General features: G+C 39.8%; 2 protein-coding genes across 17 annotated transcripts in view; one reads left to right on the forward strand and one right to left on the reverse strand.

Annotated features, from left to right (window-relative positions):
- Positions 1 to 11,337, forward strand: part of P2RY14 (purinergic receptor P2Y14) — a 60,924-nt gene extending 49,587 nt beyond the window's left edge. For 2 of the 5 annotated variants that reach the window (XM_012101386.4, XM_060394834.1), the window contains 2 exons: positions 2,010 to 2,115; positions 9,137 to 11,337. In XM_012101386.4, the coding sequence (XP_011956776.2) occupies positions 9,220 to 10,233 (1,014 nt within the window). In that variant the 5' untranslated portion in view covers positions 2,010 to 2,115; positions 9,137 to 9,219 and the 3' untranslated portion in view covers positions 10,234 to 11,337. The remainder of the gene's footprint in view (positions 1 to 2,009; positions 2,116 to 9,136) is intronic. The other 3 variants (XM_012101368.4, XM_027959280.3, XM_042235661.1) reach the window with 2 other exon arrangements.
- Positions 1 to 20,487, reverse strand: part of MED12L (mediator complex subunit 12L) — a 360,384-nt gene that overhangs the window by 213,732 nt on the left and 126,165 nt on the right. The window lies entirely within an intron of this gene.

Consider the following 20,487-nt stretch of genomic DNA (forward strand, 5'->3'; position numbering starts at 1 on the left):
CTATGGGGTCACACAGAGTCGGACATGACTGAAGCGACTTAGCAGCAGCAGCATACTCTTTTTTTTACTATTAGAAGAATCATCTAGGAAACAAGTATTTATTGCATATGAGAAGATCTTGGGGCACCTGGAATGAAAGCTTTTGATGTTTGAACTCGAGGAGGAATTTTGAGCCTGTCACTTGCTAAAAACAGAACAAAGAACAGGGAGGAAAATGCTCATCACAGGTGTGCTGTGCCAAGTCGCTCAGTCGTGTCCGACTCTTTGCGATCCCAAAAAGGAGGGACTGTAGCCCGGCCAGGCTCCTCTGTCCATGGAATTCTCCAGGCAAGAATACTGGAGTAGGTTGCCATGCCCTCCTCTGGGGGATCTTCCCAACCCAGGGATTGAACCCAGGTCTCCTGCACTGCAGACGGATTATTTACCAGCTGAACTACCATTGTCACTTGCTAAGAACAGAACAAAGAACAGTGAGGAAAATTATCATCATAGATGGGTAGGGATAAAAGAGTGATTTGAAAGCAATTCATTTTCCATATACATTTTTTTTCCTAATTATGAACTATTCCAAGTACACGAAAGTACAGAAACTAATGCTGGTAACACCAGTATACCTAATTGCCCAGTATTAATTCACAGTAATGTTTATGCATAATTCACAGTAATGTTAGGCACAGTAATGTTTAGTTGTCTCAGAATTTAAGAGATAAACGACCACAAATACAGCTAAAGTCCAACCACCCTAGGCCCCACTTCCTTCTCCAAGAGTAAGCACTGTTCTGAAGTTAGACAGTATCATTCCTGCCCAGAACAAGCTCAGTATCACCCTGGATCAAACACAGTATTTCACCACAGAGAACTACATCTGCTTGTTTCTAAAGAAAACCTCATGACCTTTTAAGACTATCCTAGGTAAATATAAGATGTTCTTTATCACTGGCTCTCATAAAATATCTATTTATATTTCCAGACCAGAAGGATAAGATTATGATGATGAAATCTGTAACAAGTAAACTCTCTAAGAAAACTTCTAGATTTCAGGCTCCCTTTAACATAACTTTTACCTACCTGAAGTCCCGACTACAGCAAAGAAAGGTTGTTTTTTTAAACCTTCCTCATCAAACATTTATTAAAGTTTCCTGTGTACAGAGTCAAAAACTTGCTATTCAAAGAGTACTCTTTGCCTTACCAACATCAACATTACACCCAACTTCAGACTTATGGTATATGAGTCTTCACATTAGCCAGAGCCCCAGAAAATCTGTACGCACATTAAAGTCTCAGGAGGACTAGCTTAAAGAATTCAAAAAGGTGCCAACCCAGACCAAGGCAGAAGTGAACCAATCACATTCTGCGAAACTTATCCTCTCCCTATCAAACAATAAAGCTTTCAGGTGTCATTTCAGTAAGTCCATGTATAACTAGACCACTGGTTATCAACCAGGGGCAATCTGCCCCCCTAGAGGACATTTTGGTCACAACTTAGGACGATAAAACTATTGGCACCTAATAGCTAGAAGGCAAGGATGTTGATGTTTAACATCCTACAATGCTGAGGACAACACTCACAACAAGTCATCTAACTCCAGAATGTCAACGGTACAAAGGTTTTAAAAACAAAAAAACAGGAAACAAAAGAAAGCCTGCTGATGATTTCCTGGCTAAAAGGGTCAACTGTTTATTAACTTCAGTAATTTATATGATCTGTTTTGAGCATCTACATCCATAAGGGGGGAAAAAAATAATAAACCAGTAACTAAAAACACTTCTTGTTCAACTCTCAAGTAGAGTTTACAAGGTTCTCACCAGAGTTTACATCAAATCTATAATGGTCAATAGCGACAACCAACAAGAAGTTTGGTAAAGCAACAAAAGCATATGTCGAAATATTTCAAGTTATACAAGCTATATTTAAAGACTAAGTGCCCTGCTACCACACATACATTTCAATAAAACATCCTGGCATTTATTTAACATAATTAAATCTTCATTTTTGTACTACAATACAGGATCACTGGTGAAGAAACATCACGGCCACTTCAAGATGACAAGCGCTCACTGGGCTAAATTACTTCATTGAAAGGAAACCTCATACTGGTCCAAATTTTTAAAAAGGTAATTGAAGAAATACTTTAACGTTGTCATGAGCTTTGTTAATTTCATCAAAATATTATGATGGAATAATATCTCTTCTTCAGAAAAAGTAGAATTATAGCACACAATTAAAACACTGGAAGGTGGTCTGTTTTAAGAGAAGATTGGTTCAATGCATGAAATTACACAGAAGATGAGTAATTAACAAACTTTTATTATGGTAAATGTATTTCTGGAGTGAGCATCGCCTTGTTTGGCCCTGGATCAACTAAATTCTGCCCAAAGAGAGAGCCCTAAGGTTACATGAAATACTCCACAACCCAAAAATATTAATGCGGCACAATCCAGAGACCTAACATTTCACTAGGGACAAGTGTACTCACTATCTAGGTTAAAAGTAAACTTTGCCAAAAAAGAAGAAAAGAAAGAAAAAAATTAAACTTTGCCATGGATGTTCTAGTTGTACAAAAAAAGATGAAAGAAATTCATAGGCTCCTACTACACATTAACAGCTGTCTTTTGGTCCCATAAAATTCCATTTTACCTTTATATGACCAAAGATCCAAAGTAACGGTTTATATAGACCAAAATGTTTCACATCATTTCATTCTCCTTTACCTGGATCTGTGGAATGAGGAAGATTTCCACCTAACAATAACGAATGCCTTTTGTTTTTTTAAATTGAAGTCTAGTTAATTTATGGGCTTCTCTGGTGGCTCAGCAATAAAGAATCCACCTGTAAATGCAGGAGACATGGGTTTGATCCCTGAGTCAGGAAAACCCTCTGCAGAAAGAAATGGCAACCTACTCCAGGATTCTGGCCTGGGAAATCCCATGGACAAAGGAGGGTGGTGGCTACAGCTTGTGGGGTCGCAAAGAGTTGGACATGACTTAGCAACTAAACAACAAAGCTGATTTAAATGTTCTGTTAATTAATGTTGTACAGCAAATATAAATGGATGTGTGTGTGCGTATACATTCTTTTTTTATATATTCTTTTCCATTATGGCTTATCTTAAAATGCTTCTTAGATGAAGTCTGAAGAATTCAGGGAGCTTTGTTTATGTCCCCTGAAGCCTTAAAGTGAACATAATGACCACTTTCACTATAGAAATTCAGAGATAATCTCAGAAGTAACTTCCATGGGCAGGACTGGCTACACTTCCACAAACTGGCTCTCCAGAATGCCCTGTATTTCAGTAGATCATCATCCAGAGGTGCTTGTCGTTTTTCCTTCTCCCCCTTTGCCTGTCTCTCATCTTTAATGGGCTGGGACAAGCTGCTTAGAATCAGCTGAGAGCCTGGGGCAGGGAAGGGAGTGTTGTTGGGCCACACCAAGACCTTCTTTCTTTAGGATTTATTTGGTTATTTTTTATGTTATAGTATAAAATCAACATCCATATGTGAGTATTTCCTCCATCTGTGATAGGGTTTGAAGTTTTAGTAGGTCTCTTTATCAGGATACTAAATCACCTCTATACTTAAGGAGAGGAGACAGGACAGAAGTTACAAGGTCAAAGTAACACTTGTCTCTTATCATCGTGTCCTATTTTTCATCTCACATGTATTCCTGCCTTTTGATCTCCGTGTCTAACTGGCCTCACCTGCTGCAGATACCTTAAGATAGTTCTTTTTCCACACATCTCTTGATCCATCACTGCAGAGAAGGCTGCCACACCCTGAGACACCAAGACCAAGTATGGCAAATTATGTACCGGGAGGTCACAACGCCCTGCCATCAACACTAGTGTTCAAGAAACACAGACTTAAAAGCATGAAAATTACCACCAACACTGTCTCGCATTTAGCTATAGCTCATGACCCATGCAAACTGTCCCTAAATTTGCCTCTGCCGTATTGAGACAGCAGCACAGGCAGCAGTGATACCCTCTTTCCCCAGTCAACACATCTCACATGGAAAGACTCTGACCTGCCATTGCTTTGAAACGGGCCAAAATAGCAAGAAGATGTCATTTGGAGAAAAAGATCCAAGCAACGATTGAGTATTCATTTCAAAAGGCACTCCTGCTCTAGAACTTTGCCTGGGTCAGCTAGCCCCTTCCACCAACCTCAAACGAGGAAGGGAGGGGGACGTGAAATGCACTGCAAGGCATATCTGCTCAATTTTTGACACTGAGGAAACAGAACACGTAGCTCTCAACCCTTGACATCAAGGTGGTTGTTGTTGTTTAGTCGTTCAGTGGTGTCCAACCCTTTGCAACACCATGGACTGCACCCCACCAGACCCCTCTGTCCATGGGATTCTCCAGGCAAGAATACTGGAGTGGGTTGTCATCTCCTTCTGCAGAGGAATCTTCCAACCCAGCAATCAAACCCACATCTCCTGCATTGGCAGGCAGATTCTTTACCGCTAAGCTACCAAGAAGACCTGGCATTAGGGTACACACAGACATATTGTATTTCAAATGGACATAAGTCACAACAAGACTCTGTGGAAAATGTCTTTAAACACATTCCTAGAAGGAAAGAAACGGTGGCTCATTTCTGAGAAATTTTTCACTATTATTCTGTAATCAGTTCAGTTCAGTTTTGTCACTCAGTCATGTCCGACTCTTTGTGACCCCATGAACCGCATGCCAGGCCTCCCTGTCAATCACCAACTCCTGAGCTTACCCAAACTCATGTCCATTGAGTCGGTGATGCCATCCAACCATCTCATCCTCTGTCGTCCCCTTCTCCTCCTGCCTTCAATCTTTCCCAACATCAGGGTCTTTTCAAATGAGTCAGCTCTTCTCATCAGATGGCCAAAGTATTGGAGTTTCAGCTTCAGCATCAGTCCTTCAATCTCCTTTAGAATGGATTGGTTGGATCTCCTTGCAGTCCAAGGGACTCTCAAGAGTCTTCTCCAACACCACAATTCAAAACCATCAATTCTTCGGCGCTCAGCTTTCTTTATAGTCCAACTCTCACATCCATATGTGAGTACTGGAAAAACCACAGCCTTGACTAGATGGACCTTTGTTGGCAAAGTAATGTCTCTGCTTTTTAACATGTTGTCTAGGTTGGTCATAACTTTCCTTCCAAGGAGTAAGCATCTTTTAATTTCATGGCTGCAATCACTATCTGCTGTGATTTGGGAACACAAAAAAATAAAAATAAAAAATAACGTCAGCCACTGTTTCCCCATCTATTTTCCATGAAGTGATGGGACCAGATGCCATGATCTTAGTTTTCTGAATGTTGAGCTTTAAGTCAACTTTTTCACTCTCCTCTTTCACTTTCATCAAGAGGCTCTTTAGTTCTTCACTTTCTGCCATAAGGGTGGTGTCGTCTGCATATCTGAGGTTATTGATAATTTCTCCCAGCAATCTTGATTCCAGATTGTGCTTCATCCAGCCCATCATTTCTCATGATGTACTCTGCATAGAAGTTAAACAAGCAGGGTGACAATATACAGCCTTGACGTACTCCTTTTCCTATTTGGAACCACTCTGTTGTTCCATATCCAGTTCTAACTGTTGTTTCCTGACCTGCACACAGGTTTCTCAAGAGGCAGGTCAGGTGGTCTGGCATTCCCATCTCTTTCAGAGTTTTCCACAGTTTATTGTGATCCACACAGTCAAAGGCTTTGGCATAGTCAATAAAGCAGAAATGGATGTTTTTCTGGAACTCTCTTGCTTCTTCCATGATCCAGCAGATGTTGGCAAATTGATCTCTGGCTCCTCTGCCTTTTCTAAAACCAGCTTGAACATCTGGAAGTTTACGGTTTACGTATTGCTGAAGCCTGGCTTGGAGAATTTTGAGCATTACTTTACTAGCGTGTGAGATGAGTGCAACTGTGCGGAAGTGTGAGCATTCTTTGGCATTGCCTTTCTTTGGGATTGCAATGAAAACTGACCTTTTCCAGTCCTGCGGCCACTGCTGAGTTTTCCAAATTTGCTGGCATATTGAGTGCAGCACTTTCACAGCATCATCTTTCAGGATTTGAAATAGCTCAACTGGAATTCCATCACCTCCACTAGCTTTGTTCGTAGTAATGCTTTCTAAGGCCCACTTGACTTCACATTCAAGGATGTCTGCCTCTAGGTGAGTGATCACACCATTGTGATTATATGGGTCGTGAAGATCTTTTTTGAATAGTTCTTCCGTGTATTCTTGCCACCGCTTCTTAATATCTTCTGCTTCTGTTAGGTCCATACCATTTCTGTCCTTTATTGAGCCCATTTTTGCATGAAATGTTCCCTTGGTATCTCTAATTATCTTGAAGAGATCTCTAGTCTTTCCTATTCTATTGTTTTCCTCTATATATTGGCTTCTATAATTATTCTAAAAAGAAAAAGTTGGCACTCATTAAATAATTTCTGGAAATTCTTCAGCATGTAATTACACATTAAATATTTAATATTTCTCTCTACAATGTACTAGGGCTTCCCTGGTAGCTCAGCTGGTAAAGAATCTGCTTGCAATGTAAGAACCCCAGTTCGATTCCTGGGTAGGGAAGATCCCTGGAGAAGGGACAGGCTACCCACTTCAGTATTTTTGCCTCGAGAATCCCCATGGACAGAGGAGTTTGGCAGGCTGAAGTCCATGGGGTCACAAAGAGTTGGAAATGACTGACCAATTAAGCACGAGATCTGCTTTTTAAAAAATTTTTATATTTTAAACTGCAATGAATCCAACAATTAGTGAATACACAACATGACCCCCGCAGCACACTGACTGAGGGGCAGTGTCCCCAGCACTGCGACCCCTGGGGGCAGTCTCTTAAGCTCTGTGAAACTGCTCTTAGACTAAGTTGCATCTTAGTTTCAGTGGACAATACCAATTATTTCCTTGATACAGACTCTGCCACAGTAAGCAGTTTACAATAGGAAACATAGACCCTTCACTCACCATCTAAATATAAAACAGGCTACAGAAGACCTTCAAAGAAGCAAGTCAACTACAAATCCATTACGATCAGATCCAAACGAACAGGGCATTAGATTTCCCTCCAAAGGAAGTCCAAGGACTGGCAAAATCAAATGGCTAGAAATATTTCTAGTTTTGTCATATGCTCATAGGAAGAATACACAGAAGCAAGACATTCTTTTGTGAGAAGTAGCACACAAAGCTTGCAAGTATGATTTTATTTGCAATGTGACTGAATTTCACATTTCCAAACTTCATCTTCTCACATGTGCTTAAATTCACTGACCTAACCCTTCACTCACTTTGCAAGCACCATACGTGGCACCAGAAAAATAAAGACGAATAAGATACATTCTGTATCCTCAAGAAACCCAGTGTCCTCCATAATCTTTCTTTCCCATGATCCCTGACTGGATGTAAATTTCTTAAGAGGGATTCATGTCTTGTACTCCCAGATTGTATATTCATTTATTTCACAAATATTTTAAATATCTAATGTCCTAAAGTAATGCTAGGAATATAATGGTTAAAAAAAAAAAAAAACACACACATGATCCCTTTTACCCTGAAAAAGCTTACGATAGTAGAGAAAACAAAAACCAAACACCTGAAGAGACGAGTGCTGTGATAGAAGGCATGAAACTATGAGCTCACATACAAGGGCCCTCACGCTCAATCCACCCCAGCCAAGGCTCAAGGCGGCAAAGTGTCCTAAAGAAAGTCACAGCTTTCTTTAGGGAAGGACGATAAGAAGGTAGCCAACCAAGAAGGTAGCGGAAGAGTCTTCCGCACAAATGAAAGTTTGTGCAAAGATTCAAGGTGAGAGAAATCATGGAGCCTGCAAGGTAGGAGGATTCAGAACAGCAGGAGCTCATTGCTGGAGGTAGAATCAGTTGGGACCAGACCAAGAAGGGGACTTCTGGTAGCTCAGGGTTTAAGAGCTGAAGAACTTTACCCTGAGGGCAAGAATGAAGGGTTAAACAGGATGTTGCCATTACAGATAAGATGGGCAGCAGACATTTTCTTTGATACATCAAATAATCTTTCAAAAAACTCACTCATCTTCCTTGTGCCATAAATCATTATGTCCAACATCTGTGAAGACTACACAAGATTCCCTAACAAAAGAAGGTTCTGGGTAATACCCAGGACAGTGCTCCTCAATAAAAATATGATGAGAGCCATATATGTAATTTTAAATTTTCTAGTAGCCATATTCTTTAAAATAAGTAAAATTAAGTGAAATTAAGATTAATAATATATTTTATTGAATGGGCTATTTCTAAAATATCATCTCAACATGTAATAAGTATTAAAAATACCGAGATATTTTATATAATTTTTTTAATACTAAGTTTGCAAAATTCATTGTGCATTTTACATCACATTTCAATCTGGACTGGACCCATTTCAAGTCCTCTATAGGCACGCATGGCTATTATCTTACCATATTGGACAATACAGACTAGAATGTACTTTAGGGAACATTTCTCAGAATGTTTAAGGTACTTCTATCATTTTTGTGTTTACTAATTTATAAAAGTACTGCAAATCTGCTTCTAAATGGGAAAAGACACAGAATATCTCAATTTTGAAAGGTACCCATAATCCTATACCAAAAATACCAGTTACATGTGGCCGTGTATGCTTGTAAGACATGGTCCTGTCTAAAATACACATAGCGTGGGCTTTGTGTAACAACAGCTCTTAAACCTACTATGAAACAGATGCTGTTTTTATAGCTTTATTACCTCAGAAGCTACATTTAAACGAGTACTCCCAGAACTCAGTTTTACAGGAACCCCTATCATTTCAGGGAAACGCTGGTCTCCATGATTACCTCAGTGCTCGGGCCGGCCTGCTGCTTCTCTAATGTTTCTTTCCTGTTACCTGTCTGCTTGATTCTTCCCTTTTCTAAAGGAAGGAAGAGAAGGTGAAAGGGAGGAAGGGACGGGTACCTAACGAATACAGCACAAACTTAGCTTCCAGAATTTGCTGGGCTTGGTTATATCTTGCTGGGGTTTATTATATCCTATCCTTGCCTGGAAAATCTCATGGACAGAGGAGCCTGGTGGGTCACAGTCCATGGGGTCGCAAAGAGTTGGGCAGACTGAGCGACTAACACTTACTTACTTGGTTTTATCTACGGCCCTCTGCTTTTGTTTCTCAGCAAACGACTCAGAGGTCGTGAGTGCCCTTTGAGTGACTCTTTGACATCACCTTGCAGGCCACACCTTAGGAAGTTACCAGACCATGAATGCCACCACTGCCCCACCTGCGGAGGGGTCCTGCCCCTCGAACACCCTCATCACCAAGCAGATCATCCCCATGCTGTACTTCGTGGTCTTTGTGGCCGGCATCCTGCTCAACAGCATGTCAGGGTGGGTGTTCTTCTACGTGCCTAGCTCCAAGAGTTTCATCGTCTATCTCAAGAATATTGTCATTGCCGACTTCCTGATGAGCCTGACTTTTCCTTTCAAGATCCTGGGGGACTTGGGCCTGGGCCTCTGGCAGGTACAAGTCTTTGTGTGCAGGGTCTCGGCCGTGCTCTTCTACATCAACATGTACGTCAGCATCATGTTCTTCGGGCTCATTGGCTTTGACAGATATTATAAAATCGTGAAGCCTCTCTTGACTTCTTTCATCCAGTCCATAAGCTACAGCAAACTCCTGTCAGTGCTGGTGTGGAGCTTCACACTGCTCATCGCCCTTCCCAATATGATCCTGACCAATCGGAGTGTCACAGAGGCCACACGCGTGAAATGTATGGACCTTAAGAGCGACCTGGGCCTCAAGTGGCACAAAGCCTCCAGCTACATCTTTGTGGGCATCTTCTGGATTGTGTTTCTTTCCTTAATCATCTTCTACACTGCTATCACAAAGAAGATCTTTAAGTCCCACCTCAAGTCCAGAAAGAATTCCATATCAGTCAAGAAGAAATCTAGCCGTAATATATTCAGCATTATGTTCGTGTTTTTTATCTGCTTTGTACCTTACCACATTGCCAGAATCCCCTATACACAGAGCCAAACAGAAGCTCATTACAGCTGCCAGTCAAAACAAATCCTGTTCTATGTAAAAGAATTCTCTCTGCTACTGTCAGCTGCAAATGTATGCCTGGACCCCATTATTTATTTCTTTCTATGCCAGCCATTTAGAGAGGTCTTGTGTAAGAAATTGCATATCCCATTAAAAACTCAGCATGACTCAGAAACTTCCAAAACCAAAAGGGAAAATATAATACAAGAAAGCACAGATACTTTGTGAATTCTCACCTCCTTTCAAATAAAGTTCATGCATGCATACTGTAATCTTCAATTCTATAACAAGACAAAATGAATACACGTGTCCACAATAGTATCATCTCTAGGCATTACTGTTCAATTTAGTGGAATAATAAAGTTAACAGGTAAGTTTCCATGCATCTTTTGTAACATCAAAGAAAAAATAATATATTAGTTAATCTTATCCCATCAAAACAGAAGGTTTAAAAGTATAATCAGTAGTCTGGTCAGTTCATACAGAACTTTAAACAGCAAATACATAGGAAGCAATACAGACAATTCACAGGTGTGTCCTCTAAAAACAAGGATCAAGTTATACAATTTCTTTCAACAAGGTCATTAAAGACCAATGTAAAAGCAGGCAGAGTTGATATGGACTTAGAAACCAGTTTGTAGTGAAAAAGTCAAGTTTTCTCTGATTTGAAGAACCTGGGTAAGCAGACACTCAGAAAATTACTTAAGAAATCCCCAACTGATTTATTTCATCACATTTCAAAGGAAAGCAGATATAAATTCTGTATACTGCAGCAAAAAGTGTAATTTTTCTCTGATAGCATTTTGAGGATAAGGTAACTTTTAAATTCTTTATATGAAGATTAGCTAAGCCACTTAATGAGACTGGGGTTCTGGTCTTAGAATATGTTTAAGTGAACTCTACAGAGAGAATCTAGGAAGTGGCATGGGTTGCGAGCAACTTCCTGTGCTCAATGGTACGGAAAGAAATATATACAGGCTGACTGGGGAAAAGGCATATGTACACAAACACCTCCCAGGCTGGCAACATACATTATTCTCTAGGAGCAGAAAGAAACAGTTTTCGTAGAAAGCAACTGGACTTCATAAAAAAGAAAATCTAAAATTTATGAGTCATAAATTACACACAAAATGAAAATTTACATATCACATTTTATGAAAAACAAATTTCGTACGTGCAGACATAGGATATGGCTGCTGGCTTTGTGAGTTATCAAAGCTAAATTCTTTGCTATTAACTTGCCTGAAGATATTTAGCCCAACTTTCAAATGTTATTCTCAAACACTTTTGTATCATATATGCACTAATAAAAAATATTTTTCATAGTGTCAATTTTTCCCTTAATAGTCAAGATATTAAAAAACAGTACCAGATTTCCTCAGAAGACATGGGCAGTTTCTTTAGTACACTCGATCACACGTGCTAATAAAAGACACAGAAAGAAGACATAGGAATACCCAGGTAAGAGTTATATAGAGTACTTTTGAAATCCTATTTGCCGCTGACTTTTCAAAATAAGTATTTCTATGTTCTAGGACCTCATCAAATTTTAGACAAAAGTGAGAAGACACATTTTAAACTGAGGAAGATCTGGGAAGGTCTTCACACTCTGTATCCACCTTCTACTCTCTGCTCTCAACTCTGGATCAAATATTCTCTTCCAAAAAGAACAAATCACAATTCTATCATAAGCATGCCCAGCAAAACTAAGCTTGCTATAGCATTTGTCTGGCTAAATATATTTGCAAAAGAAAGTAGCTTGTTTTTATTCAGTTTCCATTGTTCAGGGCAAATTATTACAGATTTAGGTTTAACATGCCCCTACTGCAGCACCAGGAGAAACTGAAAGTATAAAAGAAGATAGGAACCACCAAGTAATGCCTCTGTAACCACTGCGGCTAAGCAAATCAGAAACATGAAAGGCAGTATTTTTCAGGAAAATATGCAATGCAAATAAGGATAGGTGAAGCAAGAGTTGAATAACAGCTACTGCATATCAGAATTTGTAAAGTAAAAGACCTATACTTGGAAAAGTGTAAGACACTGAAGAAAACACAAACAAATGGAAAGATGTATGGTACTCACAAACTGGAAGAATTAACACTGCTGACATGATCATACTATCTAAGGCAATCTACAGGTTCAATGCAATCCCTATTAAAATATCAATGGCATTGTTTACAGAACTAGAACAAATAATTCTAAAGTTTATACGAAAATAGAAAGGCCTCTGAAAAGGCAAGATAAGCTTGAGAAAGGATACCAAAGCTGGAGGTATCACACTCCCTGATTTCAAACTATACTACAAAGCTATAGTAACCAAAACAGGATGGTACTGGCACAAACACAGACATACAGATCAATGGACTAGAACAAAGGGCCCAAAAATGAACCCATACGTACACAATCAATTAATCTACAAAAAGGAAGCAAGAATATACAATGGAGAAAAGACAGCCTCTTCCATCAATGGTGTTGAGAAAACTGGGCAGCTATATGCAAAAGAAAGAAACTGGACTATTTTCCAATACCATATACAAAAATAAATTCGAATGGATAAAACACTGAAATCTAAGATTTGAAGGCATAAAACCCCTAAAAGAAAACACAGGCAGTACACTCTTTGGCAATGGTTGTAGCAATTTTTCTGGATATGTTTCAGGCAAGGGAAACAAAAGCAAAAGTAAACAAACTGCATCAAACTAAAAAACTTTTGTACAGCAAAGGAAATAAACAAAAAAGCAAAAAGGCCAGGAACCTCCACGTACTATCAGTGGAAATGTAAATGGGTAATGCCACTATGGAAAACAGTATGGAAGTTCCTCAAAAAAATTAAAAATAGAACTATCAGCAATTATCCTTCTCAGTACTTTTCACTAAAAAAACAAAAACACTTATTCTAAAAGATACATGCATCCCTATGTTCACGTCAACATTTGCAACGGTCAAGACATGGAAGCAACTTAAGTGCCCATCAATAGATGAATGCATAAAGAAGATGTCAGATACACACACACACACACAGACATATATACCAAGAACAAACTGGTGGTAGTCAGCGGGGAGGAATTAGTGAAACAAGTGAGGGCTCAAAGAAGCAACAAACTTCCAGTTATACGGTAAATAAATCATGGGATGTGAATGTAATGTACAACAGAGAAATTAATCAATAATATGAACTTCCCTTGTGGCTCAGCTAGTAAAGAATCGCCTGCAATGCAGGAGACCTAGGTTCCAACCCTGGGTCAGGAAGATCACTTGGAGAAGGAAATGGCAACCTACTCCAGTACTCTTGCCTGGAAAATTCCATGGACAGAGGAGCCTGGTAGGCTACAGTCCATGGGGTTGCAAAGAGCTGGACACAACTGCGCAACTTCACTTTCACTTTTCACTGGTGACAGATGGAAACCAGACATATCAAGGTGACCCTCTTGTCATGTATAAAAGTAATCACTATGTTGTACACCTGAAACCAATAACGCTATAAGACAATTATCCTCCAATTTAAAAACTGAAGAAGAAAACTTCAGATCAAGACTACAAACAAATCTTCGGATTTAACTTCTGAAGATCATTTAAGACTTTAGCGAGAGGAATTTCCATGAGAAATTTATCAGAGTTAGAAGTCAGATCATAAGGAGTTTATTCAAATATTGAAAAGTTAGGTAAATAAAAGCAATGAGCATTTTTTAAGAAAGGAACTTAAAGGTCCACGGCTACAATAAAAAAAAAACACAACAATAGACAAGAGCAAAAATGGATTAGTCCAGAAACTTCTGAGATTAGCACTAGATTTTAAATTATTTTGTATAATATGTTCTAGTTTATAAACAAGACTTGTAATACATATTTGCTGCAGCTAAAAATATACAGCATTTAATCACTTCGTACAAGCAGTGCTATGAAATAAAGCCTTTTGAAAACTGGCTTATGGCAAACACAAGCTACGTTTTGTTAAAGTGCTTCTTTCAGGAGTGAGAGGTTAACAGGCAGGAAGGCCAGGGGTCTTCAAATAGAGGAAATAGGCTGCAAGTGTCAGATTTTTTTTAATCTCTCCCTTAATCGCCAGGAGGAAACAAACTACAAGTGTCAGAATTTTTTCTCTTAAAATTCTGCGTTGCCATGACGATACCTGGTTCCACCTGAACTTACTTTTTCTCAAAACTTGAGCTAACCAATGCTTTTTTCTTATGGAAATGTTTTTCTTAAGTCATGTTAAGGAAACTACGTATTTGCTTTGGAATCTACCTGTCTTCAAACTGGTTCCACCTAAAATTAACTTTTGGCTGATAACAACTCAACAAACCACTATTCATATCAATTGTTTTATGGCTGGGGACGACACACCTGTGCCATCCTATCTCAAAAATGCATATTGTGGGAGAGGGGCCAGGTGAAACTCAGTCAGCCTTGAAGTGTTTCTTTTAATTGATTGACAGCTTTCTAACCGACATGAAACAGCTTGCTAAAACTAGCAAGGGGGGGCACTCTCCGTCCCCCTTTTGATGTCTATGTCAGAAGCTTTCTCTGTCTCATTTTATACTCTAATAAAACTCTGCTATACAAAAGCTCTTGACTGATCAAGCCTGGTCCCTGGTCCCGAAGTTAAATCATCTTCAGAGATCACGGATCTGACACAGTTCACCGTAAGCTATCAGGAGGATGTCCTGCCATAAAGCGGTGATCCATATGTCACTGAAATCTTGCAGAGAAGAGGTGGCCAAAAGGAAGCAGCAGCTTTTACTGTTGAAAACCACAGAGTATTAGATCTTTCCTACCCCAACACACAAACCCTCACAGTGCTGTTACCCAAAGGAAATCCCATGGCATCTGGGCAGATGATGATCTGTTATGTTTATAATTTGTATGACGTCTGTTGATGTCATGGATATTTTCTGTACTAATAAAGTTAATTTTTTTCCATAGTCAAAACACATAGGTAGTAGCAACAGGACAAAGGACAGAATAGAGAAATAATGGCACAAACTTCCTATCAACTCCAAGTGGAAAAAAAGCTTAGTTTAAGGGTGTTTTCCAGAGTCTCTAGATTAATATTTTAGGTGACGCTAACGTGGAAAGGTTTTATTATTTGTAAGTGACCCCACTAAAAAACAAACATTAGGCTTGTGCCATGTAAGAGATTTGCTGGCTGACAGACTTCAATGTCCACAGTTGTGGGTATGGGATCCGTTAATGGGCGGGTGCAAGGGCTGCAGCTGATGGAACCAGGCCTGAGTTTGTACTATTTCGCCAGTCACCTTCCATGGTGTTAGTTTTAACTAATAAGAGGAAGTTACCTGCTCTTCTTTTGTGGTAGCAAAATGAAAAGGGATAAAATAAAAAGCAAATTATGCTATATCAGATAATGTGGTAACACTAAACACACAGTAAGTCAATAAACCAAATTTGTCTTTCTACCTGCTAAACCAGATTCTCTCCTCACTTTCCATCCCAGAACTAAGACCACAGTCTGCGTCCCGCCAGGCCCATTCCTCAGCGATTTCACCTCTACAGTCGTTCCCAACTGCCCATCTCTTCTGGGCCAATTCCAGATCCTCATTGCCTCTCACCTAAAAAGACTGTGAGACCCCCCAAACTTGATTTTGTCTTCCACTTCTCCTCTCAATCCAACCCAATATACTCCAGTACCCACAGACTCACCTGGTACTACTGAACTGACCTCTCCTCACACAACTTCCCTGAGCTCTCCACCACTTACTAAATAAAGCAACCAAGATGGACCAGAGGGCTCCACGATTTGGTCTCAGCCTTTTCCTCACATGAACCCTGCACACACACACACGCTCTGTGCACCCAGACTGAGAGCCCCAAACACCCTCCCCACACCACAACCCAGTTGCGTGCATCTTTCCCCCAGCCTACCTCCGCTCCCTCACTTCTCAGAAACAGCTCTTCAACTCCTTTGGTCAAAAGACCACTTCCTGGATTCCCACAGGCTCTGACAGCCCACAGTCCACCTGCAACCCCTCAATCCTGTCTTGTCCTTACCATGCCTTCTATTCTGTGACCTTCTAAAAGCAACAACCACTTTCGGGAGAATGGAAACTAAGGAGGCAGCCTGTAGTCAAGAAATAGTTATTAGAATTTTTCTTAACCACTTGACCAAAAAACAAAGATTCACATAGCAAGGGCAAGGGAGAATTGCTCTAAAAACCTTCTCCTGGAAATTAACAACAGTGTTCATAAAATATACCCTGCACTTTAAACACTTGTTAATCAAACTGCACAAGAAATGGATCATAGCACACTCAAGGAGGGGGGGGGGGAGCTTCAGTGGCTAAAAAGACACAAGATAACATTTAAAAGTTCTTTTTAAGGGACTTCCCCAGCTATTACTTATTTGATAACCATGGACCAAATAGCGCAGCCACACCTCCCAACTGAAAGATGAGATGAATCATATATTGATCGGATAACACTGTGCAGCCAATAAAAAGGCAGAAAATCAAAAGCACCAGACAGGGGAATGACAATAGACTCAGCCACCCCTACAATCAAATTCACATTTTAAGAAGATGCAAAACACCTCCATCCATCTTCAAAATAGCCCCAAATTTTTACCCTTCACTTCATTAAAAAGGGAAAACGGAAGCAGAATACAAACAATGCAGAAAGCAACGGTAACCTGTTAGCAGCTCCACATCTACGTCTCACTTTAAAACTACTCTGTCTAATCACATCTGTCACTGTCAGATCTGAAGCTACCAATCTGAGAGTTAGGAAAGAATGTCTTTGACTAATTCAAGTGGGAAAGGGGATTATCCACCTTTTAAAAACACTTTCAAAATGCAAACCTAAAGCACAAGGACTCCAGAGAGAAGGGTGACTTGGAGTGACAGAAGCTGCTGGAGAAATGCTCCAGATACAGGCATTTGTTAACCAAAGAACAGCCTCCTGCCTGAAGATCATTGAAAAACTTCAGGATGCAAACTATTTTGAGCTGTCAACATCTCAAGCTGCAAACTCCGTGAGTAAAGTGTGGCACAAAGGTGCCTGTTCCACTGCCCAGTGGCACTAAAGTTCAAACAGCTGTAAACACTAAATGTGTGTGTGTTTGCAGGTGGGAGGAGGGGGATACGACTGACCTGGCAGCCTGGTAACCACATTTTCCATCTAACACTTTCATTCGAACTAGAATAATTCAGTGCTGGGAACACTGGCGTCTAACTGTACAGCTTTGAACAAGGCCTCAATTTCCCTCATGTCCTAGTTTCCCCATCTGTAAAGAGATGAAGCTCCTCTATTTTACAGATTTCTTCAAAGAAAATAAATTCTCAAACATGTGTTCCTGGCTGTGACAGTGGCTACCTACCCCAACAATCTTTTTTTTTTCCCCTTCCTTATTAATTCCAAAGGCTACCATGCTATGTTTGAAAAGCAAATTTAAGAATGTTACACATTAAAAATGATGCTTCTATTGAAATACAGTTGTTTGGTACTTGCATTCAACAAGATCAAAACTATCATTTGTGTGGATAAAGGAGAGACTACAAAAAGATCTTTTTTGTCAATTCATGGGGCAATTTACTTTCAATTTTTAAACATACAAAATATGCATTAAAGTAAATGCTTCGTCATTTCTTAAATAAAAAGTATTGCCACAACCGAGGTAGGGGAAAAACAACTTCCCCTCACTTCTTCCCACTTGGGTTTCTGAAATACTGGGTTAGTGATGACGCGCAATTTCCTAGAACGCTAAGAAAACACCCACTGACAAGCATTTGTCTTTAATGAAACAGAAAGAAGTGATTTATGGAAATTCAAATGGAACTAGTGTTAAAGACAAAAACAACAGTGGACAGCAGGCTAAAAAAGAATGCTTCTTACACTGTGAAGAAACTTCCACAAAACTCCAGGCTGCCTCAAGCTCACTGTCAGCAATGAGGAAGAACATGCTCAGTTTCACTATTAAAAGACTGTGTGTTGTGTTAGTCACGTCAGTCGTGTCTGACTCTTTGTGACCCCATGGACTGTAGCCCACCAGGCTCCTCTGTCCATGGGATTCTCCAGGCAAGAATACTGGAGTGGGTTGCCATGCCCTTTTCCAGATTAAAAGACTGGTTCCTCATTATTCCCAAAAGGAAATAGAACATGGAGAACTAAGGGACTTCAGCTCTTTTATACTTGGCAACCCAGACACACACATGTGCATACACACACAAACAGTTCAATGTATTTCTTAATTCTATCTATACCCCAAAGTGAAGAGGGAAGTACTCATATGACTATGTCTAACTAAAAAAAAAGAAAAATAAACTTTACCAAAAACCTTTGATTCCAATGTTTCTTCACACCATATTTTAAAACTAGTCACCACTCAGCTGGGCAGCCACCTGTATCTCATCAAATTCTTTCCATCTCACCCTCGCCATCCCCCAGTGAGTGCAAACCCTGATCATAACTGCTACTTAACTTGACTACTACAAAATACAAGTATATTTTTCAGTGAGTCCTAGCCAGTAATGATGCACATATCAGTGTCTTAAAAGAGAGAGCATTTCGTATTATGATGAAAGTTAACACTGGTTCCTGCTGCTGCTGCTAAGTCGCTTCAGTCGTGTCCGACTCTGTGCGACCCCAGAGACAGCAGCCCACCAGGCTCCCCCCATCCCTGGGATTCTCCAGGCAAGAAGACTGGAGTGGGTTGCCATTGCCTTCTCCAATGCATGAAAGTGAAAAAGTCAAAGTGAAGTCACTCAGCCGTGTCCGACTCCTCGCAACCCCATGGACTACAGCCCACCAGGCTCCTCCGTCCATGGGATTTTCCAGGCAAGAGTACTGGAGTGGGGTGCCATTGCCTTCTCCAAACACTGGTTCCTAACCCAAATTAAATACAAAGTTTGAGAAAGATTGGCGCATTTTCCCACTAATTTCTAAGTCAATATATGTAAAAATTATTCTTTTGCAAAATGATAGTAACTACCTGAATTTGAAAGACCACCAGTGTATCTGAAACCAATGTACAGTGTCTTCATAAGAGTCCTTATAGAAGAGTTGTTTTCAAAAGTTCCCTAGATCCACCTTAAATTCCCTCCAGCTTGACAGTTCTCATTTAGTCTTTTAGAGATTTTTCTTTGGAAGAGTGAATACCAAAGGAATGCATTTTAGATCCTAGCAAAGCTGCTTCTGACTATAATTTAGAAAACTAAGAATTACTAGGAGAAAAAGAGACAAAACCAAAGTACCTACCAGGTCAAGGAAGCAACAGAAACACCAGACCCCACCCCAAATGATCAGGCAACGATTTGCCCTGACAAATCACCTTTGGCCCACACAACTTACTCCCTCAAAGGACAAAGAAACATTTATCTAATCTAAATGCACACCAGAGGGTCCCTTTTCATACAAGTTATTAATTCCTAAGTACCTGTCTCAATTCATTATGCTGTTGTGGCCAAACTGACAAAACTACACTGCAGGTTTACTCTCGTAACTTAGAACAGGTCCAATACATTTTTGAATAAAAAAAATTACCAACTATAAAACAGTGTGCCCAACATAGTAACATTTTTATGTGGGCAAGCTGTTGTTCAGTCACTAAGTGTGTCCGACTCTTTGCAGCCCCATGAACTGCAGCATGCCAGGCTTCTCTGCCCTTTGCTATCTCCCTGAGTCTATTCAAACTGATGTCCATTGAGTCGGTGATGCCATCCCACCATTTCATCCTCTGTGAGATGATGTGAGATTCTGTGAGCATACTCCGAAAAATGTTAGAATGCATATATCAGACATCACCACTGGTAGTCCAGTGATTAAGAATCCGCCTGCCAGTGCAGGGGACATGGGTTCTATCCTCGGTTTAGGAAGTTTTCACATGCCACAGGATAATTAAGAAACCCTGTGTGCCACAACTACTGAGCCCGCATGCTGAAACTACTGAAGCTGGCACACCCGAGAGCTAGTGCTCCACAACAGAAACCACCCCAATAAGAAGCCCATGAATGGCAACCAGAAAATACTCCCCGTTCACCGCAGCTACAGAAAGCCTGCACACAGCAACAAAGACCGAGCACAGCTAAAAAAAGTTTTGAGTAATTGATTAAAATAAATAAATAAAACAAAGCCAGAAAATGTATGTAGCAAAAATGTTAACCGTGATTATCTCTGTACATAATGATTTTCCTCTTATATTTCCAAATTATTCTAAAATGAACAAAAAATGAAGATAAATAAAAAATACACTGTATCAGACTCTCTAAAATCACATATTTTTTGTATGTTGGCAGATGTCTCACAGCAGTATTAAAATTGCAACAATTTTTAAAATTATCATTTTGAAAGCTGATGAGTGTCAGTATATATACTAAAGAAATTCTGCTTAAACACCTGGTTTCTTTAACTCATAACACCATTCAAGACGCAAAAACTGGCATTCTTTAATACTGTTATGATGAAAAGCACAGCTTGGGTGATTACAAAAAAACATAGGTATTACAACAGATGAATAAAAATCTTTCCTCT

The sequence above is a fragment of the Ovis aries genome, chromosome 1, assembly GCF_016772045.2.
Source record: "Ovis aries strain OAR_USU_Benz2616 breed Rambouillet chromosome 1, ARS-UI_Ramb_v3.0, whole genome shotgun sequence".
Lineage (NCBI taxonomy): Eukaryota > Metazoa > Chordata > Mammalia > Artiodactyla > Bovidae > Ovis > Ovis aries.